We start from the raw sequence: 20,535 nt of genomic DNA, 5'->3' as shown, positions 1-20,535 counted from the left end.
ATATCAAGGAGGGAAAGCAAAGTGCAGCGGTTCCAAACACAGCTTGTATAACACCTCCTAACGAGGGAAGTCGCAATCCTAAAAACAACAAAATACAGGTCTCGCCGCCTTTTCTAAAATCAGCGGAGGAGACGCGAGTTCCTTGGCTATTTTTAGGAAAGGACTCCAAGACCCCGAGTAATTGGATCCCTGCCAGAAACTGAATCAGATATTTCCTCCCACACCGGCAGCGCATAGGAAGCGAGGCTGGATGCGCAGGGGTTGGGGGGGTGCTGGCGATAGAGGGAGAGGCGCCTTCCCACGCGACGGGGGTGACCAGCCTTGGCGACTGAACTGCATCCGGGACAGGACTTTCGTGTCAGCTCAAACCTCGTGACACCTGGGCGCCAAGCTCAACTCAGTGCAGACATTGACAAGGAACGGGTGGAAGCATTGCAGAGATGAAGGCTCACCCTTAGCTCCGAATGGCCCAAGGCACCGCCTTCAATTGTCTTAGAATCACAGAATCGTAGAGTTAGAAGGGACCCCCCCCCAAAAAAAAGGGTCATCAGACTGTTCCTTGAGCTCCTCCAGCCCCTTCACGGAGGAGGCCGTGAGCAGCCTTGAACACAACGGGAAACAAAGAACGGTGCCTGAGCCAGACCGCCGGCTTATCTAAGCGGTCCTGCCTACACTGGTTGGCAGCAGCTCTCCTGGGGACATTCCCAGCCACGCCGGGAATTGAACCAAAGCACCTCTTCATGCCAGGCTGAGCTACCGGCCTGGCGCCCGGCTCTCCCTTTTGGACAAAGAGGGGAGTCGGTGTTTTGAAAGGAATGCGGGCTTCCTTGATACAGTGGTACCTCGGGTTACAGACGCTTCAGGTTACAGACTCCGCTAACCCAGAAATATTACCTCGGGTTAAGAACTTTGCTTCAGGATGAGAACAGAAATCGTGCTCCCGCGGCGCGGCAGCAGCAGGAGGCCCCATTAGCTAAAGTGGTGCTTCAGGTTAAGAACAGTTTCAGGTTAAGAACGGACCTCCGGGACGAATTAAGTACTTAACCCGAGGTACCACTGTATTCTCTCTTGATCTCAGTAAGGGAACAGTCGTGGCTGAGCTGATCTTTCCCGGAGGAGACCCAGAGGCACCGTGCAGGGACTACTAAAAACATCGGACTAACACCAGCGGGCAGAACCGGGTTCAAATCTCCGCTCAAGCCAGAAACTCATTGGCTGGTCATTGGATCCTCTCTCTCTCCCGATCCCTAATGTTGTTTTAAAGAGGACTAGTGGGAGAAGAGAGACCTCAGTTTGGCCCCCTCGAGTCGCTTTGGAGAAAAGACACGGTAAGAATCATAGGAGCCAACCTCTAGTGGCCGAGGGGTCTTTGCCCCCCCATAAAATATTTGAGGGGGCCCACAAAGTTGATGGGCATTGCCATTCAAATGGTGATAGATTACGTGGGGCGGGGCTTACCTGCCTCCCCCCACCCAATTATTTTTGTTCAAGTTGGTAAGAATGGTCCTAAATAAATATGGATGAGATGCTTCCAAATCGGGAGCCTTTGGGCGCATCCTTCATGAGGACTGGATGCTTCTTTGCAGGACCACGCAACCCAACTTAGGTGCCGGCTGCCCACAAAATTCCCCATGAAAAGGCCGGGCACCCACACATTTCGGCGCCAGGGCCATGCACGCTGCAGGGCACCCACAGCCCCGGGAACCCACGGTCGCGGGACCAAGCTGGCTCTTCGGCTTGCTAATTGCTGGCTTGGCGTCGCGCACAGCCGAAGGGAAACACGCTGCAGCAAACAATAATTAAGCGAGCACCGCGTCTACGGGAAAGGAGACGCTCCCGACCAAAACTTGGCTTTTCTGATAGACAGAACTGTTCGCTGTCCTTTCTCAGCGTGAGACATTCAGGATCCAAGATGGCCAGAGATGGCTGGGATGCAAGACTAGGTGGGCGAGAACGGGGCGAGAGTGGAAACTCTACCTCCAGGAAAATCCTAAAATTAAATCATGTAGTCGCGCTGGAGTTGCCCCTCTCTGTCCTTCCACCCACCCCCGTTTTGTTGTTTTTTCCCCCGAAGTTAAGGCGACTTCTGGGGGTGGGGCGCTCTTATAATTCAGAAGTTTCTTAATGAAATGCAAGCCGCGGTTCGTTCTGTGGCTACTGGCTCATCGCTCGCTTGAGAGAGGCTTTTATCCCGCTTAAATATACGATAATTGTTGCTGCTACTCATACAGACGACCCGCAGCAACATGAGCTTACTCATGAGTAAGGTAAACGACTTCACGGACCCCCAAGACAAAGGGTGCTAAGAGTTAGGGTGGCCGTGGCTGTTCTCAGAGGCAGCCAGCGCGAGTTGTACTCTATTTTTCTTTTTTTTTAGCAGGAAAGAGCACGGGGTGCCGGACGGCTTTTATCATTCCCCAAGCCAGAGTGCTGCCTGCAGGATCCCACTTGAACCTGGGAACCTCAGATTTAAATCCCCACTCAGCGAAGAAACTCAGCCTACCCTCCCTCTCGGAAGGAGGATGGGATGAAAAGTTAACTTTTTCAGATCAGGCGTCGGCTGTTTTCCTTCAGGGAGGGTTGTCCTTTAACTCCCCCCGCTCCATCCTCCCCCCACCCCCGCCCAAGTGAACACAGAAAGTTACTCTTAAGTCTAAGCCATCTATTCTAAGGCATCGAGTGACAGCCGCCCTTGGGTGCTCCGCAGTCTGGCCAGATTAGCAGAAGTCCTGCGCATTTCGCTCTGTCTGGTCATGGGAGAAGATAGCTGGGACTCGGGGAGACCCGCAGAGGACGCTCGGCATGAAAACGACTTCTGCTTCCCCAGAGCTGCCAGAAATGCGATAGTACTCTCCTAGCAACGTCAAGGCTAGCGGAGAGTGGGGAGGCTATGGAGGCAGTTCCGGAGAGAGCAAGAGGACGCTTCTCCACTGCTGTTATCTCCATAGCTAACCTTGAGCTTCAGCCGCTCCTTAATCCTAAACGAAGCGCAGCAGGCCAGGGCTGTCCGGCCCTGTTCTGCTCGAGCTTGCCGTCCTTGGCTTGCAGCATTTAAAATCTGAGGCGGGGGTGCTTTTCCTACTCTTGGTTCGTACTTTACCTCAAGCTCTCCAGACTGGCGATGCAGAGACTGCTCCTCTAAAGGTTAAGATAGGGCTTTCCTTCTTCCCGTTTACTTCGCATTTGCTCAGTTTAGAGCATTACTTGGTGTGTGATCCCATTGATGACTTGGCTAAGAGGAAAACTTGCATCGTGTGAGCATTTCCTACCATTGAAGTCAGTGGGAACGCGAATGAACCTCGCGATTCTGTTGGATGCAATAATGCGCACGCGCGAGCACACAGACACTCTCTCTCTCTCTCTCTTTCTCTCTCTTTCTCTCTCTCTCTCTCTCTTGGCCCCGCTCTACTTAGAAACCCAGGAGAACCGCTTAGGAACCTGCGAGGGTGAAAGTCCGAGATGGACCCCTGCCTTTCAGCGTTCACCCATGTAGCTTCCACTGCTTGGTGAGTACCAGCTAAGCAACAAATAAAAATAATAGGGTTCTACTCTCGTTTTTAACCTCCGGTATATTCAGATCACTGTTGGAATGAGTGGCAGAGAGGTCTTAGACTGGAAATAATGTGTCAACAGGATGGGAGTTAAAAAAAAACAGGCCGGTATAAGCAGAGAGACCAAAGCAAACCACTGGCAGAAATTCCTAGCCCAGTTCCCTTTCTAGGCTGGTAATAAATTTTATCATCTGGCTGGGCTATAGTTCAGTCTACCTATGGAGATCTAGGTCTCTTCCAGGGCTTAAATGTCTTCTTAAGCTACCCCCGCCCCCCTTGAGAGATGTGTTCCAACAAAGATAGTCACAGGCAGCATCTTTTCCCCTTGACTGAAAGATCTCACTCAGGAAATGGTACCCAGCACAGCCCCCTCTGGTTACTGCAGCAGAAGCACTGCTGAGTCAGCAAAAGTGGCCAGTCGCCTCCCCGCCTCCCCCCCCCCAGCCCAGCCACAAGCCTTTCCAGCAGGGAAACACACTGCCAGCAACCCTCTGTATTGCAAATGGGGGGGTTGCATTTCTCTTGCACTCCACAGAGCAACAAACAAAACAAAGCCAAGTCTCTATTTACAAAGTCGTATATATATTTCAGTTCACATAAAAAGCAGGTACTGTATTAGACATTCAACACTGGCCGAAGACACCTACTTAAGCTTCACTTCTGAGACTTGTTAGGCCAGATCCATGATTATAGGTTTTGTGTTTTCTTTTCCTTTTTTTTTTACAAAGAGAATTAAATAACTCACACGCACATACATTCAATATATGTAACTATGTACATACACATATACACCCACATGTATGTTTAGCTTTTATATACCCATGGGCGTGCGTCGAGAGACACACGTCCGTCAGTGGCACAGAGCCACCTTTGACACCTGAGGAGGTAGGGACCGCATTTGTGATCTATTTTCAACCCAAGAGGCATTCCTCCTGGCCACTACCCTTTCCCCAACCCCAAACCTTCCAGCCTCTGTAGCAGGACTACGGAAACCTTTGTCAACATACAAAAAGCTGACATACATATTCCCCACCCACCCCATGTAGGAGAACTGAACGCATCTGTAGTTTGTTTCATGAATTTTTTGAGCTGAGTTTGAAATATTGGCTTCATTTTAGAAAGGAGGGGACAGAAAACAAGAACCTGACTTACTTCCCTCGGTACAGTCCCAACGAAAATCCCCACATTTGTTTCGTTGGAAGAAACCTCCAAAATAATGAACAGAAGCAAGAAGGTGGGTGAAGAAGCAAGACATTTCTAGTTGAAAGCAGGGAAGGAAAACAGCCCTCCTTGTGCTTCCTTCTTACACCCAACCTTCATCCTCCCCATGTCTCATTATGCCACATGTGCTTTCATCCCCAGCGCCGTCCCCAAATTAGAGCATGCTTTAAAAGGTTCCAGCAAGTAGGCCATTCAGAGAAAAGACAGAGAAGGCTACTCACCCCCCCCCCGCCAGGCCCTTAGAGACTGCTAGACAGATTTGTGCTTTTTGAACCAAGAAGAGATGCTTAAATCAATATCTATTGGGACACCACAACACCTGCTAAACACAAACGAGAGCAAAGCCAGCCTCCCATTCTGCACACATCCCCTCTTAATGTGGGAGGGTCTAACGCAGGGTTAGGAAACAAATTTGCATTCCCGGGGAAAAACAACAACTGGAGGGAGCTGAATATAGCAACGCATTTTACAAATCTTCAAATGTCAAGAGTGCTTTATGCAAGGGAGCAGGAAAAAGGGGTTTATGTTCAGCATAAAACTGGCAGGTGAAAATAACTATTTGACTGTTGATCACAGAAAGAAGAAGAATCTCGTGTGGGACTGGGGGTAAGGGGGGGTGGAGCAGAATATACTTCTTCCCAGAAAGTACATGAGAAAGAAAGCCACATATAAACAGGCAGCTTGCTTTGTAACTGATCCTGTGCCCCTAATTAAGTGTCTTTTAAAGAGGAGCTGCTTTCTCAGCCTCTATAATGGAGGCTTAACATTTCTGAGAAAGATAAAGATCTTCCCTAACACACCTTTTTAAAGACCCATCCAACAACCAGGGAAGAAGGCCAATTGTGGGGAAGTTGGGGGGGGGGGAGAGAGAGGAGGTTTACTTTCAATGTAACAGCAGGATCGCCTAAAATATGAGCAGTGAGATACTTTCCTCCCCAACTTTTCTGGCATGTAAGGAATGTAAACAGATTTTTCTTTTTTTGGAGTGACTAGGGAAGGACGAAAGAAAGAAAGAAAGAAAGAAAGAAAGAAAGAAAGAAAGAAAGAAAGAAAGAAAGAAAGACCAGAACAAGTTAAGTTAAGCTAAGCTATCAGCTCAGTTACTTCTCCCCACCCCCTTCTCCCCACAAGTCATTTTAAAGTGCATGACAGCAGCTACACTTTTTCGGAATCTTGAAACATACAAAGCCCCTTTTCCCTTGCAAGAAAAGGTCATTCAAGTTAATACTTCTTTGCTAAAACATCTTTCGGTTTTTTGTTTTTTTAATTGACACATTTTATAGCAACAACTTTTAAAAAAACAAAAAAAAACTGGAGCAAAACATATGAAAGACAATACTGTAAAGTCAAGTGCTCACTTCAGCTGCCCAGCTAGAACAGTTGTGTATACAGCACACTTGATTGTACAAAGCAACACCTTATAATATAACAATCAAGAAACTGGAGACCTTTTTCGTCCCCCCAGGTGAATATAATACCCCCTATTTGCCCTCATCTTCTTTGGGGGAAGGGACAGGGTAAAAAAAGGAAAACAAACAAACCAGAAAAAATGAAATCAATATGTTATAATTAGCTAATAAGGTCATTCACTATCTACACCTGCTCTTGCAACTGAAGTAAGACATACATCAGTTCTGTTTTTTTTACTGTCCTTCTCCAAGAGCCTTAAATAAAAAACCAACAACTTAGAGTTGAAATATATATGTATATAGATATATATATGTATTTTTCTTTAAATAACATATTTACATCTAATAGAAAATATAACTCTAGAGATAATTTTTCCAACCAAAATTGAAATTGGTGGTGAGGGACTAAATGAATGAGTTAAGGACAGGTGTTTCCCCCCTCCCCCTCCCCCAATCCTGTCCAATAAACCAAAAATCCAGAACCAGACAACAACCTCTACCCCAAACCCTTTAGATGCCTCCTCTTCTCAAAGGGAATTCATCGCTTTTCCTTGAAGAACCCTTGGTCTGTGCTGCTCTCCTTAATGGTAACTGTCAAGAAATTAGACGTCACATCAGTCACTACCACTTTCTCCAAGTTGTTGAGAGATGGGCTCCAAGCTTCCTCTTCCGGGTCACCAAGGATCCTGGAGACAGGGATGCGGGCAATGAGAGAAGGCCTGCCAGCCTGGGTCCCTATACCATCTCGGTATAAGCCGCCTTGGCTCGCAGAGCTGTGCAAGATCTTAGGGGCGCCCAAGTCCAAACTACTTTGCCCTTTCGGATCCAGAAAATCTGCCCTGTGCTTTGTTAGCCTGGGGGGATAGGCCTCAGGTGCACACAGCTTAATGCCAGCTTCTGCTCTGGGGCTGGAGACAGCACTGGGTAACTCAGGCTCCCTTCTCCGAGCTAACTGGATCACACTGTGTCCTGAACTGAATTTGGCTGTGCCCGGGTTAGCTGCCTCTTCCAGTTTTCTGGCCTTTAGGTAATCGACCACGGCCTTGTCCCCTGGCTCCACTGATTTCCGCTTGCAGGCCACGTCAGCTGATTCAGGCAGGTCTTTGTAGAGCTCTTTCCTGGGCTTGGGGCCTCGCTTTTTAAAGGCTGCTTCAGACCGGTCTTCCTCTGCCCCAATCCTGTTTTCCTGGATGGTCTCCACTCGGGAGGTGTTGGTGGTAGCAGTGGCGGAGGTGCTTTGAGGGGGCAAGGGGATTTGCCTCAGTCCTTCCCTCGCACGGGAAGTAGAGCCCATCTCCTGGGGAGACCTCCCTGGGTACGGCACCCGGATCCCCCTAGCAGAGTCGCTACGGAATTCATATGTCTTAGCTTTGGCTTTTGCCTGGGCCTGCAAACAGAACAGAACAGATAAAAAGGAACTGGATTGATCTAATGCTTTGCCACAGCAGCTTCATAAATTTAGCTTATAAGGCTATCACAGTGTTTGTTTTTCCCTCTGGCGCACATATAGATATAAACACAGCAATGGAATCATCCCTCATTAGCAATGCTGCTTTTTGATGTGATTTCTGTTACAAGTAGTCATTTGCCAGAAGACACCTCTCTCTTTATCCTGTACACTTCCTCTTACCTTTAGCAAAAACGTTTTGGGTTTGGGGCCTCGTTTCTTAGGACCATAAAGTTCCATTTCTCTTTCCCTAAATGAGGTTTTTTAAAAGAAAAAAAGGATTTTTTTAAAAAAAAACAGAAGATCATAGCATCAGATTAGCACTGCTCCAAAACACAGTGATATGGGTGAAAAGTAATTCCCCCTGCCTAAAGAGCATACCTTTCCTCAAAAGCTGCAAGCAGACGCGCATCTAGAATATTTTCCTCAGGTTCCCAGGTGCTGTATCTAGCCAAAGGAGAAGGAAAACAAAATGAGGTGGTGTGAAGGGTTGCTTCTTTAATGCGTTCTTATTTTCCAGAACAGAACGAGTGCATGGTAACTTAAAAGATCGTCCAGTCCATCCCTCTTTCCATTAAAACACTATATTCAATTTTACTGCAAAATAAAACAAGGCCAACACCATCCTAAATACACATTCCGCTTCAAGGACTGCCTTTGACAGTTACTTACTTCTGAGACCAGCCCTTCCATTTCACAAGATATTCCATACGACCCTGCAGATGTCAAGAGGAGAAGACAAATTAGCATGCATTTCAGGAAAAGGAGGGGGGCGGTCCAGAAGAATGCAATACAACGCTCAAAACCATGCTTGTAATAAAAACCAAAGGTGCACTCAAAAGCATGTGTCAGGCGTATGGGTGTGTGCAGTGTGTATGTGTATGTGGCCAAAAGCGTGCCACAAAAATGCACATACAAGCGGCAAGGGCGAGAGAGAAATCCATACATGAAAAAGGGGGCGTGCTGCAAAAAACGTGATCAAACATGCATGCAGCGAATGCGTGCAGCGAAAGATCCGTGCAGCAGCCCGAACGGTGCATGCATGCAAAGGAAGGAGGCGCAGGAGCCGCTTTCGATGGCGGTGGCGCTGGCACCGTGCGCAACGCGAGCAGCAGCCCGGAGGAAGCGGCGGGGCTCCGGAGTGCTGCTGCTGCTGCTGCATCAGAAGGAGAAGGCAGGGGGGAGCAGCCGGGCCAGCGCCGCTCGCCCGCCTGCCTGCCTGCCTGCCTGCGGCCTCGCGCGGGGCCTGCGGGCCCGGGGGCGGCGCGCACAAAGCCCCGACGGGCGCTTCCCGTGCGCGCGAGGGCACCTACTTTGCGGATGCGTCTCTTGAGCAAGGCCTCGGCCGCGAACACCCTCTCGCCGACGGCGGAGAGCTCCATGTTTACTCGGCCGCGGGCAGCAGGAAAGCAGCGGCGGCGGCGGCGGCAGCAGCGGCGGCCAGCCCAGCCCAGACCATAATACTCCGCTCGCTGACGTCAGCCTTCGCCCTCCCTCGCCTGCCTCCGCACTTGTTGCTGGCGGAGCCTGGCTGCCTGGCTGCGTGCGCGCTCGCTCCCTCGGAGCAGCCGCGGCGGTGGAGGGAGAGCAGAGGAGAGAGGGAGGCCGCCGCCGCTGCCGGAGCTCCTCCGCTCGGCCTGGGCCCGGCTCTTCCCCCGGCCGCGCGGCGCCCGCCTCCCTGCGACGTGAGCCGCGTTTCAATCGCAAGGGGGCGGCGCCCAAGGAGCAGGGAGGCAGGAGAGGGCGGGCAGGCTGCGTCCCAAGGAGGAGGAGGAGGAGGAGAGCAGGGAGGGGGCTCTCCAGAGGGGGGAGGGAGGAGGGGATCCTCAGCTGTCTGGTTCTGGAGACCGGGGTGGGGGGGAGGGGTGCACATCTAGGCAGCCCTCCCCAGCCACCCCCCTTCCCCCTTTCGCAGAGAGACGCTGCAGCCTGGACTCGCTGCAGCTTGCCAAGGCACTGGGGCCCACGGCCTGATGATCTCCCTATTCACCGTGGGGTAGGGGGGTGGGGGTAGAGGCGAGGATGCGGGGTGGGGGTGGGAAGGAGGGTGGAATAAATTCAGTGGCATTTCTAGAAGCCGATGATACCATAACGGTTTTATTGTGTGTGTGCTTTAAACGACTTATTTACAAAATAAACGACGACGCCGCCTCCCTAAGCCTTGCAGAGAACCCCCTCCCTATCCGAAGATCAGGCGTGTTGGTAGAATAATAAAGGAGGGTGTCCACGCCGGGTGAATGGGGATGCCAAGTTTCCTCGGCTTGGGGTAGTGGATAGGTTTGGGAAATCGATGGCGTTCTCGATCCTCTAGGCAAGGACGGTTTGGTGGCGAGTGTGGCGCGCATTGCAAAAATAAATGAAATAATTTAGCCTATCCTTCACCCCCCCACACACGCCCGCCTCTCCTTCCTCCCACCGCGTAAAGTGCCTTTTAATAGCGGGAGCAGAAGGCGGGACCAGAATGGGTTAGGTACCACCACCGAAGCCGCCAGCCAGCGCTCTGCCTTCCTGCACCCAGCTCAAGCAGACGCTGCATTTCCTGAGCAGCAGCAGCAGCAGCGACGTTTGTGCAGAGAAAGGGATTTGGAAAAGAAAGGGGGGGATAGCACTCAAATGCACACAATGGGCTGAAAAAGTCGACTCAGCAAGCGAGCCCCCCATCTCTTTTTCGGTGGCACCGGAGGAAGAGGAGGACTGCTGCTCCTGGGACTGGACCTCTTTCCTTCCCAAGAGCCAGACACACAGAGCCGGGTCGCTTTCCTAGGCAGCCCTCGGTCGCCAAGGAAAAGCCTCCCTCCGCTCCCTCGTCCACCTCTGCCGAAACCAGGGGGGCTCCTGCGCTTTTCCACGAGCAAAGCGTTCTCCTTCCTCTGGAGTTCTGCTGCGTAGAAAAGTTGAAACGCAGCAGCCGTTCCGTTTTATGGCAACATATTGAGCAAAACTCGGTTGAACTTTGACTTAAGGCATATTTGCAGCATGACACATGCAGACAGATACGGGGACGGGGGTTGTGCACGTGTGTGAGAGGGATGCGGAAATATGCGATAGAAAAACCATAAACGCGCGATTTGCGCGGCGGAGAAAGAGTCTCTGTTACTTATTACCGATCTTTATTGACCTTTCCGTCCTAGGTGGGGAGGGATCTGAGCGGTAATAAAGTTAAACAGGAGATCCTAACTTTGCCTCCTTACTTGGCGGTAAGTTCCACGGACATCCATGACTCCCCACTTCAGAGTTAAGCACGTGTGGGATCGGAGCGAAAGAAACCTGCGAAGCTGCGATCCTAAGTAGACTTCTTTGACATCAGTGTGACTTTACCAACAAAACGTTTCCTGTGAACTCCGGGAATGACGGACAGACAAGGAGGGAGTTTTTGGCTGGATGGCTTTTGAAGACCCGCGCCCCATCCAGAAGTCAGTTATGCCGGATAATTTTGACGTGATCCCCAAATCAGGCTTCAAGATAAACTATTTCTGTCCAACTGCTTGAAGTCTGGAGCAAAAAACAACAACAACAAAACTCACTCCACAGGGACAGACAGACTTACTTACTATTCAGTACTGTATACAGATTTTCTGTTTCAGACGATTCGCTGTGCTTGTGCTGATAGGGTATAACAAAGGACCAAAAGTCAATATAAATGTATCATAGTTCAGATCAATAGAGTACCTAGTTGGGAGTTTAAAAAAAGATACCCAGATAGTTAACCACGATATAGCTGCTTCCCCAAGGATGGATGGTTTAGATGGAGGTATTAAATATAAACCTATGAGACAGTCATATTATATATTGTATTATGGGTTAATAAAGCATATAACACTGGCGCGGGGAGACGACTACACGAGGTTATTTACAAATTACGTAAAATAAAAATAAAATAAAAAAATCACCTCATCGGACAATAGCAGCCAAAACTTTTCTCCTTTTTAAAGAAGCCAGCCGTGGACTACAAAGTCTTTCTTCGCAGCAAGAACGAGCGGTGCCAGCAATACAGCTGTTTCTGCTTAAGTTTAAATACTTTCCAACAGTTTGGGTAGTGAAAATAAAGCCGACCTCAAGAGCCTATAATACGAGGCTCCGGTTTCCTCGCGCCAAGTACCTCTGGGCTTAGCTTTTCGCAAGTTTGCTCCAGCAGGAGAGAAAGAGAGAGAGAGAAAATAATAATAATAAATAAAATAAAATAATAAAACGTAAGGGCGGCTGTGGGAGAAGAGATGATGAGGCGTTTGTCGCGTCCCACAAGGGGTGTCACAAGTGTCTGGGGGTTTGTAGACAAAGTGGCCCCGTGTGTGTTGAGCGATCAAGGCGTTTCTCTCCACTTCGACCTCCCCTCCCCGCGTGGTCGGACTCCTCTTGCTGAACCATCCTGCAAGTTTCCCCCCTTAAGCCGCCTTCCCCGCCCTCCATCCCCTTTAAATCACTAATGGCTCTTTAAGACTGCAGCTATTTGTTTTAAGATACTATTTCTCTGCGTTTCATCCCTCAGTGACTTTACTGCCTCTTTACTCCAGTTAACTGTGTTTACTTTTCAGACGATTTGAAGGGACTCAAGAAGTTCAGGCGCTGCGCGGAGAGGGAAGGCAGATAGGCTGGGAGTCATCCCCCGCCGGGTTTCAGAAACCGGGGAGGAAGGAACCACTTTTCCTTCTCTGTTCCGACGTGATCTGAACAGAAAGGATGGACTCGACCCGAAGAGTGGTATGGTTCAAAACTTAAGACGCATTTTGGTGCTATTTGCCACGACCAGGGGCGGAGGGGATATTCATAATATATATATATATATTTAAAAGTAAAGAGTTTTGTGCAGCTCCTAGCACAGTGCTTGAGCAAAATAAATCAGCGACAGTAAGATCCCTTAGTTAGGTACGCTCGTGATATCAATGCCAAGGGTGTGCGGTGCTTTCCATTCTAGCTGAAACCCAGCATTTATCTCCACGATCTGACGTATTGGCCTTTTTGGCTTCAGCAGTCATCAATCAATCAATCAATCTCTGCGTTGGAGGGATTCCTCTGAATGGTAAACTTGACTAACAAAGGCAGCAATATTCAACATGTTTCTGAATAATCTGGGAACAGGGTTTTTAGGGCAGGTTTATTTCCAAAAACGAAACAGCTTTGGCGTTGGGATCAGAATTATATTACAAAACTTGAATTTAGCAGTATAAAGTTTAGAGGAAGGGTGAGGTTTGCCTCGCATAACCATCTCCTCACTCTCTGTTTTCTTATTGCCACTGGGATAAACAATATAGTAACAGGCCACCTCTGCAGTAACCCCCGTGTCTATTCCACGCACCCCGTTGGGTTTTCACCGTCTGTCCCTCACACCTCTACCTGCTCCCCTCCCCAAAAAAAGCACAGTACAGACTAGAATAGCTTGTAGGCTCCGGTGCGAAATGCCTGTTCCGTTTCCAATCGCCTTGCTGGGACATCTGAGCTTCCCCAATGTCCGCGCGCCTCCGCTTGGAGAAATAAGGTAAAGGCTTTCTCTTCCACCTTGGCTCCCTCCATCTGGCTGCAATTTTGACTGTCTTGGAGCGAGTGCGTGCGCCTGTGTGAAAGTGGAAATAAAACGGTCTAGCATTGCGATTTTATGAAGAAAAAAATGCCAGCAGTTCCATTTAGGATCGTTAGCAGCGTGATAAATTAGCTCCCCCTTCTCCCCGGCTCGCCTTCCCCTACACACACACACACGCACGCACGCACGCACAGCCTCGGCTCCCCTCCCTCCCGGGCTCTCTCTTTGTGTGCGCGTGTTTATTTAATAGAACAGGGGCTGCCAAACACCTGTTTCCGCCCCCCGCGCGCGCCACGACGCGTGGCTTTTGTCTCGGCGGGCTCGGAGCTGAAATCGGGGACCAGGAGAGCATTAGGAGACCGCAGCGTTGGGCGGGGTGTGCGGGAGAGCAGCTAAGGCGATGTTTTCCCCATTAGAGCTGTATTTGCAGTGCGATATGGAGAGAGAGAGAGAGAGAGGCGGGTGGAGGAGGAGGAGGAGACGGACCGGGAAGAGAACTGCCCGGGGATGCCTCGGCCAAAGGGCTGGAAATAAGAGGAGGAGGGGCCTGTTCTGCGTTCCAAATGGGGATCTCCCCAAGGCTGGCTGGCTAGCTGGCTGGCTGCCTGGCGATCCCTCACCCCCCCCCACTCCGCTTCCCAAAAATCTCATTCGGCAGCCTGGGGATACAGATCACCATATTCATACCGAGGCTGTATCTGAAACAGCCTGGAGGCGGACAGCAGGGAGGAACGAACCAACAGTGCGCATTCTGATATAGATATACTATATAGACGATGCAGTAAGGAGCGCGCAGCGTGCAAACAGCGTGCACGCACACACACACACACATATGCAGTGACAAGCCTGTGGTGCTCGGATCCTGGCGCGCCTGCGCGGCGATTGGAGGGAATGCCCGAGTCAGGTGGCGTCTCGCGCGTGCTCGCGTGGCCCGGGAGAACCAGCGGGGGGCGTCGCGGAGGCGCGAAGCGAGCCGAAGAGATTGCGAGAGGGCTGAGCCCGAGATTGCGACACTGCGCCCGAGATTTACTGGTCGGTGCGAGTAGAGAAGAAGCGGTTCCGGCGTCGCTGGGCGAAATGCGCGCAACACTCACGCAGCAGGGACGACACACGGTGCCATTTCCCAAGCAGTCGGGATTTTTGTTGTTGGTGATGGTTTTTTCCGAAATCAACCCGAGAGGGGGCGTGTAACTGCAGAGTTTACGCACATGACCTCACAGCAAGCAGGAGGACAAAAATTTAAAAAATAAAATAAAGAAGTAATTATTGCTGAGCTTTAGGTGGCATGGTCCGTTTCTACATACCACGAAATCAATATAAACTTTAAGCCGAGGTGGACCTGAATGCAGGCTCCAGAAAGACGATCGAGTCAATCTAACTCTCTTTTATTCTTTTGCAAATTGGTAAAGGATCACAGCTCAATGAAAGAGTATCTGCTTTTCATGCGGAAGGTGCCAAGTTCAGTCATCTCTGGGTAGGGCTGGGAACGACTCCCTCCCTGCCTGAAATCCTGGAGATCCGCTGGCTGCTAGCCCGTGTAAGCAATATTGAGGTAGACGGATCAGTGAACTGACTAGACTGAAGGCAGCTCCTGATGTTCCTCGAGTAGACAGAAGCACCTTCCTTTTTTCTACATCACTTGGCTGACCCAGCCAGTTCCGCCCCGCCCCTTTGCGCATTACCTCCGCATTTGAAACCCATTTCCCCGTTGTGTCCATAGAGGCCGTCCAATAGCTTCGAAAAAGCTCGGTGGTGAGTGCGCGGGTGTTGAAATGAAGGTGTGCAGAGAGTGAGGCGTGTCTTTCTCCGCCTGTGCCTCTGTGTCAAAAGTACTCCGTATTAAATAAGTGAGCGAGCGGAGCATGTATGTGCAGAGGCGTGCCTTTGTTGCGCTTTGTGGCCTGTGTGCATTTGTGTGTGGGCGCAGGGCACGTGCCACGGTTCTGCAGCGCTCATTCATACGAACACCAGGACAATCTCTCATTGCAAAGAAAGGGTCTTCCAGGTAAGTATGTGCAGCCCAATCTTCAACGTGCCATCTGGAAAGTAAGACTCAGCGGGTGCAATGAACATGGACTTCGAGGAATTGTGTAAAGCTAGGATCTCACCTTTCGCTTGATGCTCAGGAGTGCACCTTGCAAGAGTCTATGGGCGCCTCCGTGTATTTAGACAGCTGTGTCCCTTTTGCGTTTTGCTTTTTTCCTCTGGACTCTTGATGTGCATCTGTGCAGCTTGAATGGATGTGGGTGAGACGCGAGAGGAATCCTTGCAGCATAAAAGCGCTGACGGATGTCAATTTTATCCCGATTTTTGACCACCAAACTGTCCTGTCCCATCATGAGCCCTAAGGGCTGCTGGAGTCCCCTCTCACAACATGCTAATGGATCGAGGGATGTTGTGAATGTTCTTGATGTGAGCGTGGGGTCAGGGTAGCAGTTACTATGGACGGGAAATCACCAGGAGGTGAACAGAACTGAATCGTGGCAGCGCAAGGAGTCTTGCTTGTAGGAGATGATGTCAGGTTAGCAGTAAGTGTAGAGCAAGACTATCATAGAATCATAGAACTGTAGACTTGAGAGGGACCCTGAAGATCATCTAGGAATATGCGGTTGCCCCATACGGAATCGAACCTGCAACCTTGGCACTGTCAGCACCACGGTCTAACCAAATGAGCTGTCCACTAGTCAGGGTGGTTGGCGCCAGAAGTTGTTGAGCTACAACTCTCATCATCCCTCACACCATTAACTATTTTGCTTGAGGCTGTTGGTGGCTGTTAGTCCAACACCGTCTGGAGGGCACCGCGTTGGTTACCTCTGGCGTAGAGGGATGGGGTCGCGAGTGAGTGCTTTGGTGTGTGGTTTATGGGGGCAAAGGGCGCGACTAACCCAATAAATACGGCGCGCGTCTCTCCTCCTGTCAGCCGTTCTGTCTCTGCGAGTGAGGCAGAGGGGAGGGGGCGGGGCTGTTTTGCAAGTGACAGGGAGGCGACACGTGGACAAGGCAGTCGCAGCTTCCTGCCAGGGGCAAAGGTGCCCCCTGCCCCGCACCCGTGTCCCTTCAGCCTGCGTCACCCCTCTGGGAGAGTGGGAGAGGAACCAAACACCAAATGCTACGCACAGATGCCTTTGCAAGGGCTTGGGTCTGGGGAAAACCATCACCCTGGCCAGTTACAGGCACTCTCATCTGATGAGGATGATCATTATCATTATCCACATAATTAGTGTCTCTATTGCCGGTGGAACTCGCTGCAACGGGATGTAGCGCTGGCCACCAACTCGGGCGGCTTTAAAGAGGAAAGCCAGGCCAAGCCATTCAGGGTAAGGCTATCAATAGCTACTAGGCACGATAGCTAAGTTCTGACTCCGCTGCTGGTGGCAATAAGTCTGAGGAACAACAACGGGGGAGAGCTATTGTCCTGGATAGCTCGGTTGGCTAGTGCGTGGTGCTGATGACACCCAAACGCCCAGGTTTTTTTTAGGGTGGGTAGGAAGGAAGCTAGTCTGAGCACAGTGTACCAAACCGAGAGGGTAACATAAGATAGCAGCGCCCTTAGCTGGGATCGGGGGATGTGGACAGGGGTCAGCAAATTTCTCCCTGCTGAAGAACTGAGATGTCCCCAGCAAACATTCCCTGGCCTGCCCTTGGGATTCTTAATCCCAGTCCGAATATTCGTTTTTCTTCAGTTACTGGAGATTTTACATTTCTTAAATTTTTACTTTTCCTGAAATCTTTGTTCTATTGGACAGATGTGCATCCCACTTGCAACCATTTTTGTTAAAACAGATCAGATCCTATGATATTTCTCTTTTTAAAAAAATAAATAAATTGTAATTTTGTGGAGCAGAAAGACAATGCTGTCTCCCCTTTGCCTTTCACACCGCCTTCAGGCTTTTCCTGGAACGAGCTGGGCAATCTTAAATCCCCTCCCTCCAAGAAAAACCCTAGCTTATCAGGATTCGCCCCTAAATTTCCCCATACACCCACACTGCCTTGCTTCGTAGTGAGTTCACCACCTACCCAGCCGCCCAACCCGATGGGGTCCTCCATTTGTTGAAAACACTTGGCCGGGAAGGCCAAAGCAGAGCCAAGGCCCGCGCGTTGTGCATTTGGTCTTCAAAAGAAGCGGAGGGAAGGTCACGACCCTGAACCAAGGAACCCGAACCTCCCATGGCTGTATTTAGCATCCGCCCCCACGAAGCAGGACCCGTCCAATCCATTTCAAAGGACGCCCCTTCTTGTAACCAAGCCTGCTTTAGTAGCATCCAGCAGACGCGAAAGGAGCGGTGCGCAAGAAGGACGGCCGGACCTTCCCGTCGCTCGCCCTTGTGACTGCCCAGTCTGTGCTGAGGGTTCTCGCTTGAGTTGAGCAGGACTTTTTTATTTTTTGGCAGCGCCGGCCGGCTTGAGCAGGTGGCGGCCTGGAAGAGCTGCCCTTCTTCCCCTGCAGGCCAGCGTTGCCTCGGAGCCAGGGGCTGCTGTCTCTGGGCGGCCCGTCCAAGGCAGGACCCAGCGGGTTTCTGCTCAATCCCATCAACGCGCTTGGCTGCCCCGGGGCTGAGGGGTGGTGTGAGAAGAATGAAGCGGAAAGGAGGGAGACCCCCGGCCGCGGGGACCTGGAAGGGGGGAATTTGGGCGAGAGGGGACGGAGGTCAACGAGGGCTGACCCTGGCTGGGCTGCGGCCAACCAAGACCCTCCCCCGCAGCCTGGGGGCAAGGGGACCCCCTGCACCCTACGCCAGAGTCAGAGGGCAACCCTTAAAGGCCTTTTTAAAAAGCCTCGTCCAGTTCACCAGAGAAGTCAGAAAGAGGCGGCGGGGAGAGGCGAGACAATGACCACCAGCAGGAAGGAAAATGAGTGCCGGCCTCACCCCCTGGGATTTACTGAAGTGCTTATTTGCATAATCCGGTTCCCCCTTATCTCAGTGTTCGCCCAGCGGGTGTCCTCCGCATCCTTCGGACTGCCACTTCCATCAGGCCACTCCTCTATCAGATATGCAACTGTGCTAGCTGAGGCTCATGGGAATTGTAGTCCAAAACATCTGGAGGGCACCAGGTTGGTCAGAAGAAGGCTGACTTCACCATCAGACCACTTTATACAGTGCGCCTGTTCTGTCGAAATTCTAAACCTCCTTTATCAGTAGAAGCAAAGGATGGTAGTTATTCTGGAATGAATCCAGACCTGTTGCGAGTTGCCAGTCTCCTGTTTACAGCTCTTGGTTTCATGTGGAGGCTTGGGCTTCAGTATTGCACGCAGGTCCATGGGAGTTAGACCTATTGGATCCTGTGGGGTTTACTTCGGGATAAAGATCGAGGGCTAAAGCTCCCATCTTATATTAACTGAATCGAGGGTAAGTTCTGTAGATCTCAGAGGCTCAGCTTTTGAACTCAGGGTTGCCCTGAAAAATCGATTTTGCCTTTATAGCAAGGGTGGGGAATTCCTCTTCTTCCAAATGTTGCTTAACTGCGAATCACTTCGTCCTTGACCGCTGGCTATACGGACTGGGGCTTACAGGAGCTGGAATCCAACGAAGTACCGAGGGCAACAGACTATAGTTTATAGTTCAAACCATGGAGAAGAGGCTTCTCCTTCCCTCTCTCTCTCTCTATGACCCCATCTGCACTGTATATTTAAAGCCGCATCAGACCACTTTACACAGTCTTGGCTTTCCTCCAAGAATCCTGGGAACTGTAGTTCGCTAAGGGTGCTGAGAATTTTCAGAAGGCACCTTCTCCTCTTCCAGAGCTACAGATCCCAGAATGGTTTAGCAGCCTCTTGCCAGGGAATTCTGGGAATTGTACCACTGTGAAGGGAACAGAGGCTTCCTAACAACGTTCAGTGTTAACTAACTACAGTCCCCAGGATTATTGGGGGGGGCAACATGTGGCAGGATACTGTTTTAAATCTATAGTGCAGATGGGGCCTTTGTCACACTCCCTGGGAACATAAATCGCTTTTCTATCATACTAATCAGCAGTGAGTCTTGCCATAAATGGCCTGTCCCATTAAAAACAGGGCGCTCTTCAAATCTCTCCAACTCATCTGTTTAATGCAAATATCAAAGTAAAATCACACATCCGTGTTATAAGAGGAAAGCGATAAGGATCCTAAAGCACTCAGCACCCGCCCCGGGTTACTGATAACAGAATCAACTCACAATCGAGGGAATAAAGATGAGGGGGCGAGGGATACACACCTGCGGGAGCAAAACCCTCTATTTCCCCGGCTGACTCATAGTTGGGTGTTTAAGAAGCTGCCATTAAAAAGCACTGTGACCCAACTGACATGAGGTGGTGGCTGTAAGTCATCACCTGAGGTCGCGGTCACTCAATATTGAATGTGCCAATTGTGAACTCCCTTGGCTTAATCTTCTGTACATTTAGTGGCAAGGGAATCTTCGCTGATTTCAATGGAAGTTCCTTTTAGGCTCATCTCAGAAAGAAGAGGTTCCTGCAGGCGGCTATATGAACGACGCAAAGTCTGCTACTTGACTGCAAATCCCATCATACCTGACTGAACATTGACCCTACTGCCAGGGGCTTTATGGAAGTGTATTGCTTTATATATAGAACTCCTTTGGGCGGCGGGGGGGGTGTCTTTAAACTTGTTTGTAAATTGCTTAGGTACTTTTTTTGTTGGAAGCGACCCATAAGTCACCTACTCAGAAGTAAGTGCCAGTGATTCCGTGGGGATTGTTCCCGCGCAAGTACAGTACGATTGCAGCTTAGGCGTTCTGCATAGAGGTTTGCATTTAAGTCAGTCCATTTAAGTCCACGTGTTTTAAGGTCGGGGTGTCATAAGTGTTCAAAGAGAGGAAAATATTGTTATTCTGTTATTACATTTCAATTCAGTCGCTTCTCAGGGCCTAGTGCCTGCATGCTTCCCTCCATTTTAACAACAACCCTGCGAGGTAAGTCAGTCTGAAAGATGGTGACTGACTGCCCCAGGATCACCAGTAAGTTTAACTGCTGAAAAGGGGTTTAAATCCCAAATCTCCCCAAATTCTAGCTCTTGACCGCGCTGGATGTCTATGTACAACCACGTTGCCAACAACACATCCGTCCTATTTAACATGTTGGGCAACAACTGATAAAAAGCTTCATTTCTCAAAGACAGGCGCTGCCTCACTAAATCCCACTTCTTCTCCCACCCCCAAAAATAAATAAATTGTGGGATGAGAGAAAAAGAAGCTGCAAAGCAGCTAGTGAACATTCCTTGAAGACGTAAGCTTGCATTTCTTCTGTTCCCAGCTAGGGCTGCTGTTACAGAAGCCAGGGAAAAACCAGAATATATATTTACTTTCCTTCTCCTCTCTCTCCCCCCCTCGCCGCCTTCTTGCAAAGCAGCTGCTGCGGTCCTCGCCGCTGTTCGGCCACGGGAACCTTCCCTTGAAG

The 20,535-nt window shown here is 50.3% G+C and overlaps 1 protein-coding gene across 1 annotated transcript; it reads right to left on the bottom strand.

The window, feature by feature from the left end:
• Window positions 1-4,112: 4,112 nt before the first annotated feature.
• On the bottom strand, window positions 4,113-9,310 carry CBX8 (chromobox 8). Its single transcript, XM_053375555.1, has 5 exons — window positions 8,942-9,310; window positions 8,301-8,344; window positions 8,010-8,075; window positions 7,812-7,878; window positions 4,113-7,568 (listed from the first exon to the last, which is right to left on the bottom strand). The coding sequence occupies exons 1-5, from the start codon at window positions 9,008-9,010 to the stop codon at window positions 6,720-6,722; spliced, it is 1,095 nt and encodes a 364-aa protein (XP_053231530.1). The 5' UTR covers window positions 9,011-9,310; the 3' UTR covers window positions 4,113-6,719.
• Window positions 9,311-20,535: the final 11,225 nt, after the last annotated feature.

Source organism: Podarcis raffonei, chromosome 2 (assembly GCF_027172205.1).
Source record: "Podarcis raffonei isolate rPodRaf1 chromosome 2, rPodRaf1.pri, whole genome shotgun sequence".
Lineage (NCBI taxonomy): Eukaryota > Metazoa > Chordata > Lepidosauria > Squamata > Lacertidae > Podarcis > Podarcis raffonei.
The sequence above is the reverse complement of the archived record's forward strand: the minus strand, read 5'-3'. Positions and strand labels throughout refer to the sequence as shown.

What these genes read in the sequence shown, in the direction of transcription:
- CBX8 (XM_053375555.1), bottom strand. Translation starts at nt 9,010, where the DNA reads ATGGAGCTCTCCGCCGTCGGCGAGAGGGTGTTCGCGGCCGAGGCCTTG. An exon ending in TCAAGAGACGCATCCGCAAA is followed by an intron (nt 8,345 to 8,941) that starts GTAGGTGCCCTC and finishes TGACATCTGCAG; the next exon opens with GGTCGTATGGAATATCTTGT. An exon ending in CCAAAACGTTTTTGCTAAAG is followed by an intron (nt 7,569 to 7,811) that starts GTAAGAGGAAGT and finishes TTCTGTTTGCAG; the next exon opens with GCCCAGGCAAAAGCCAAAGC.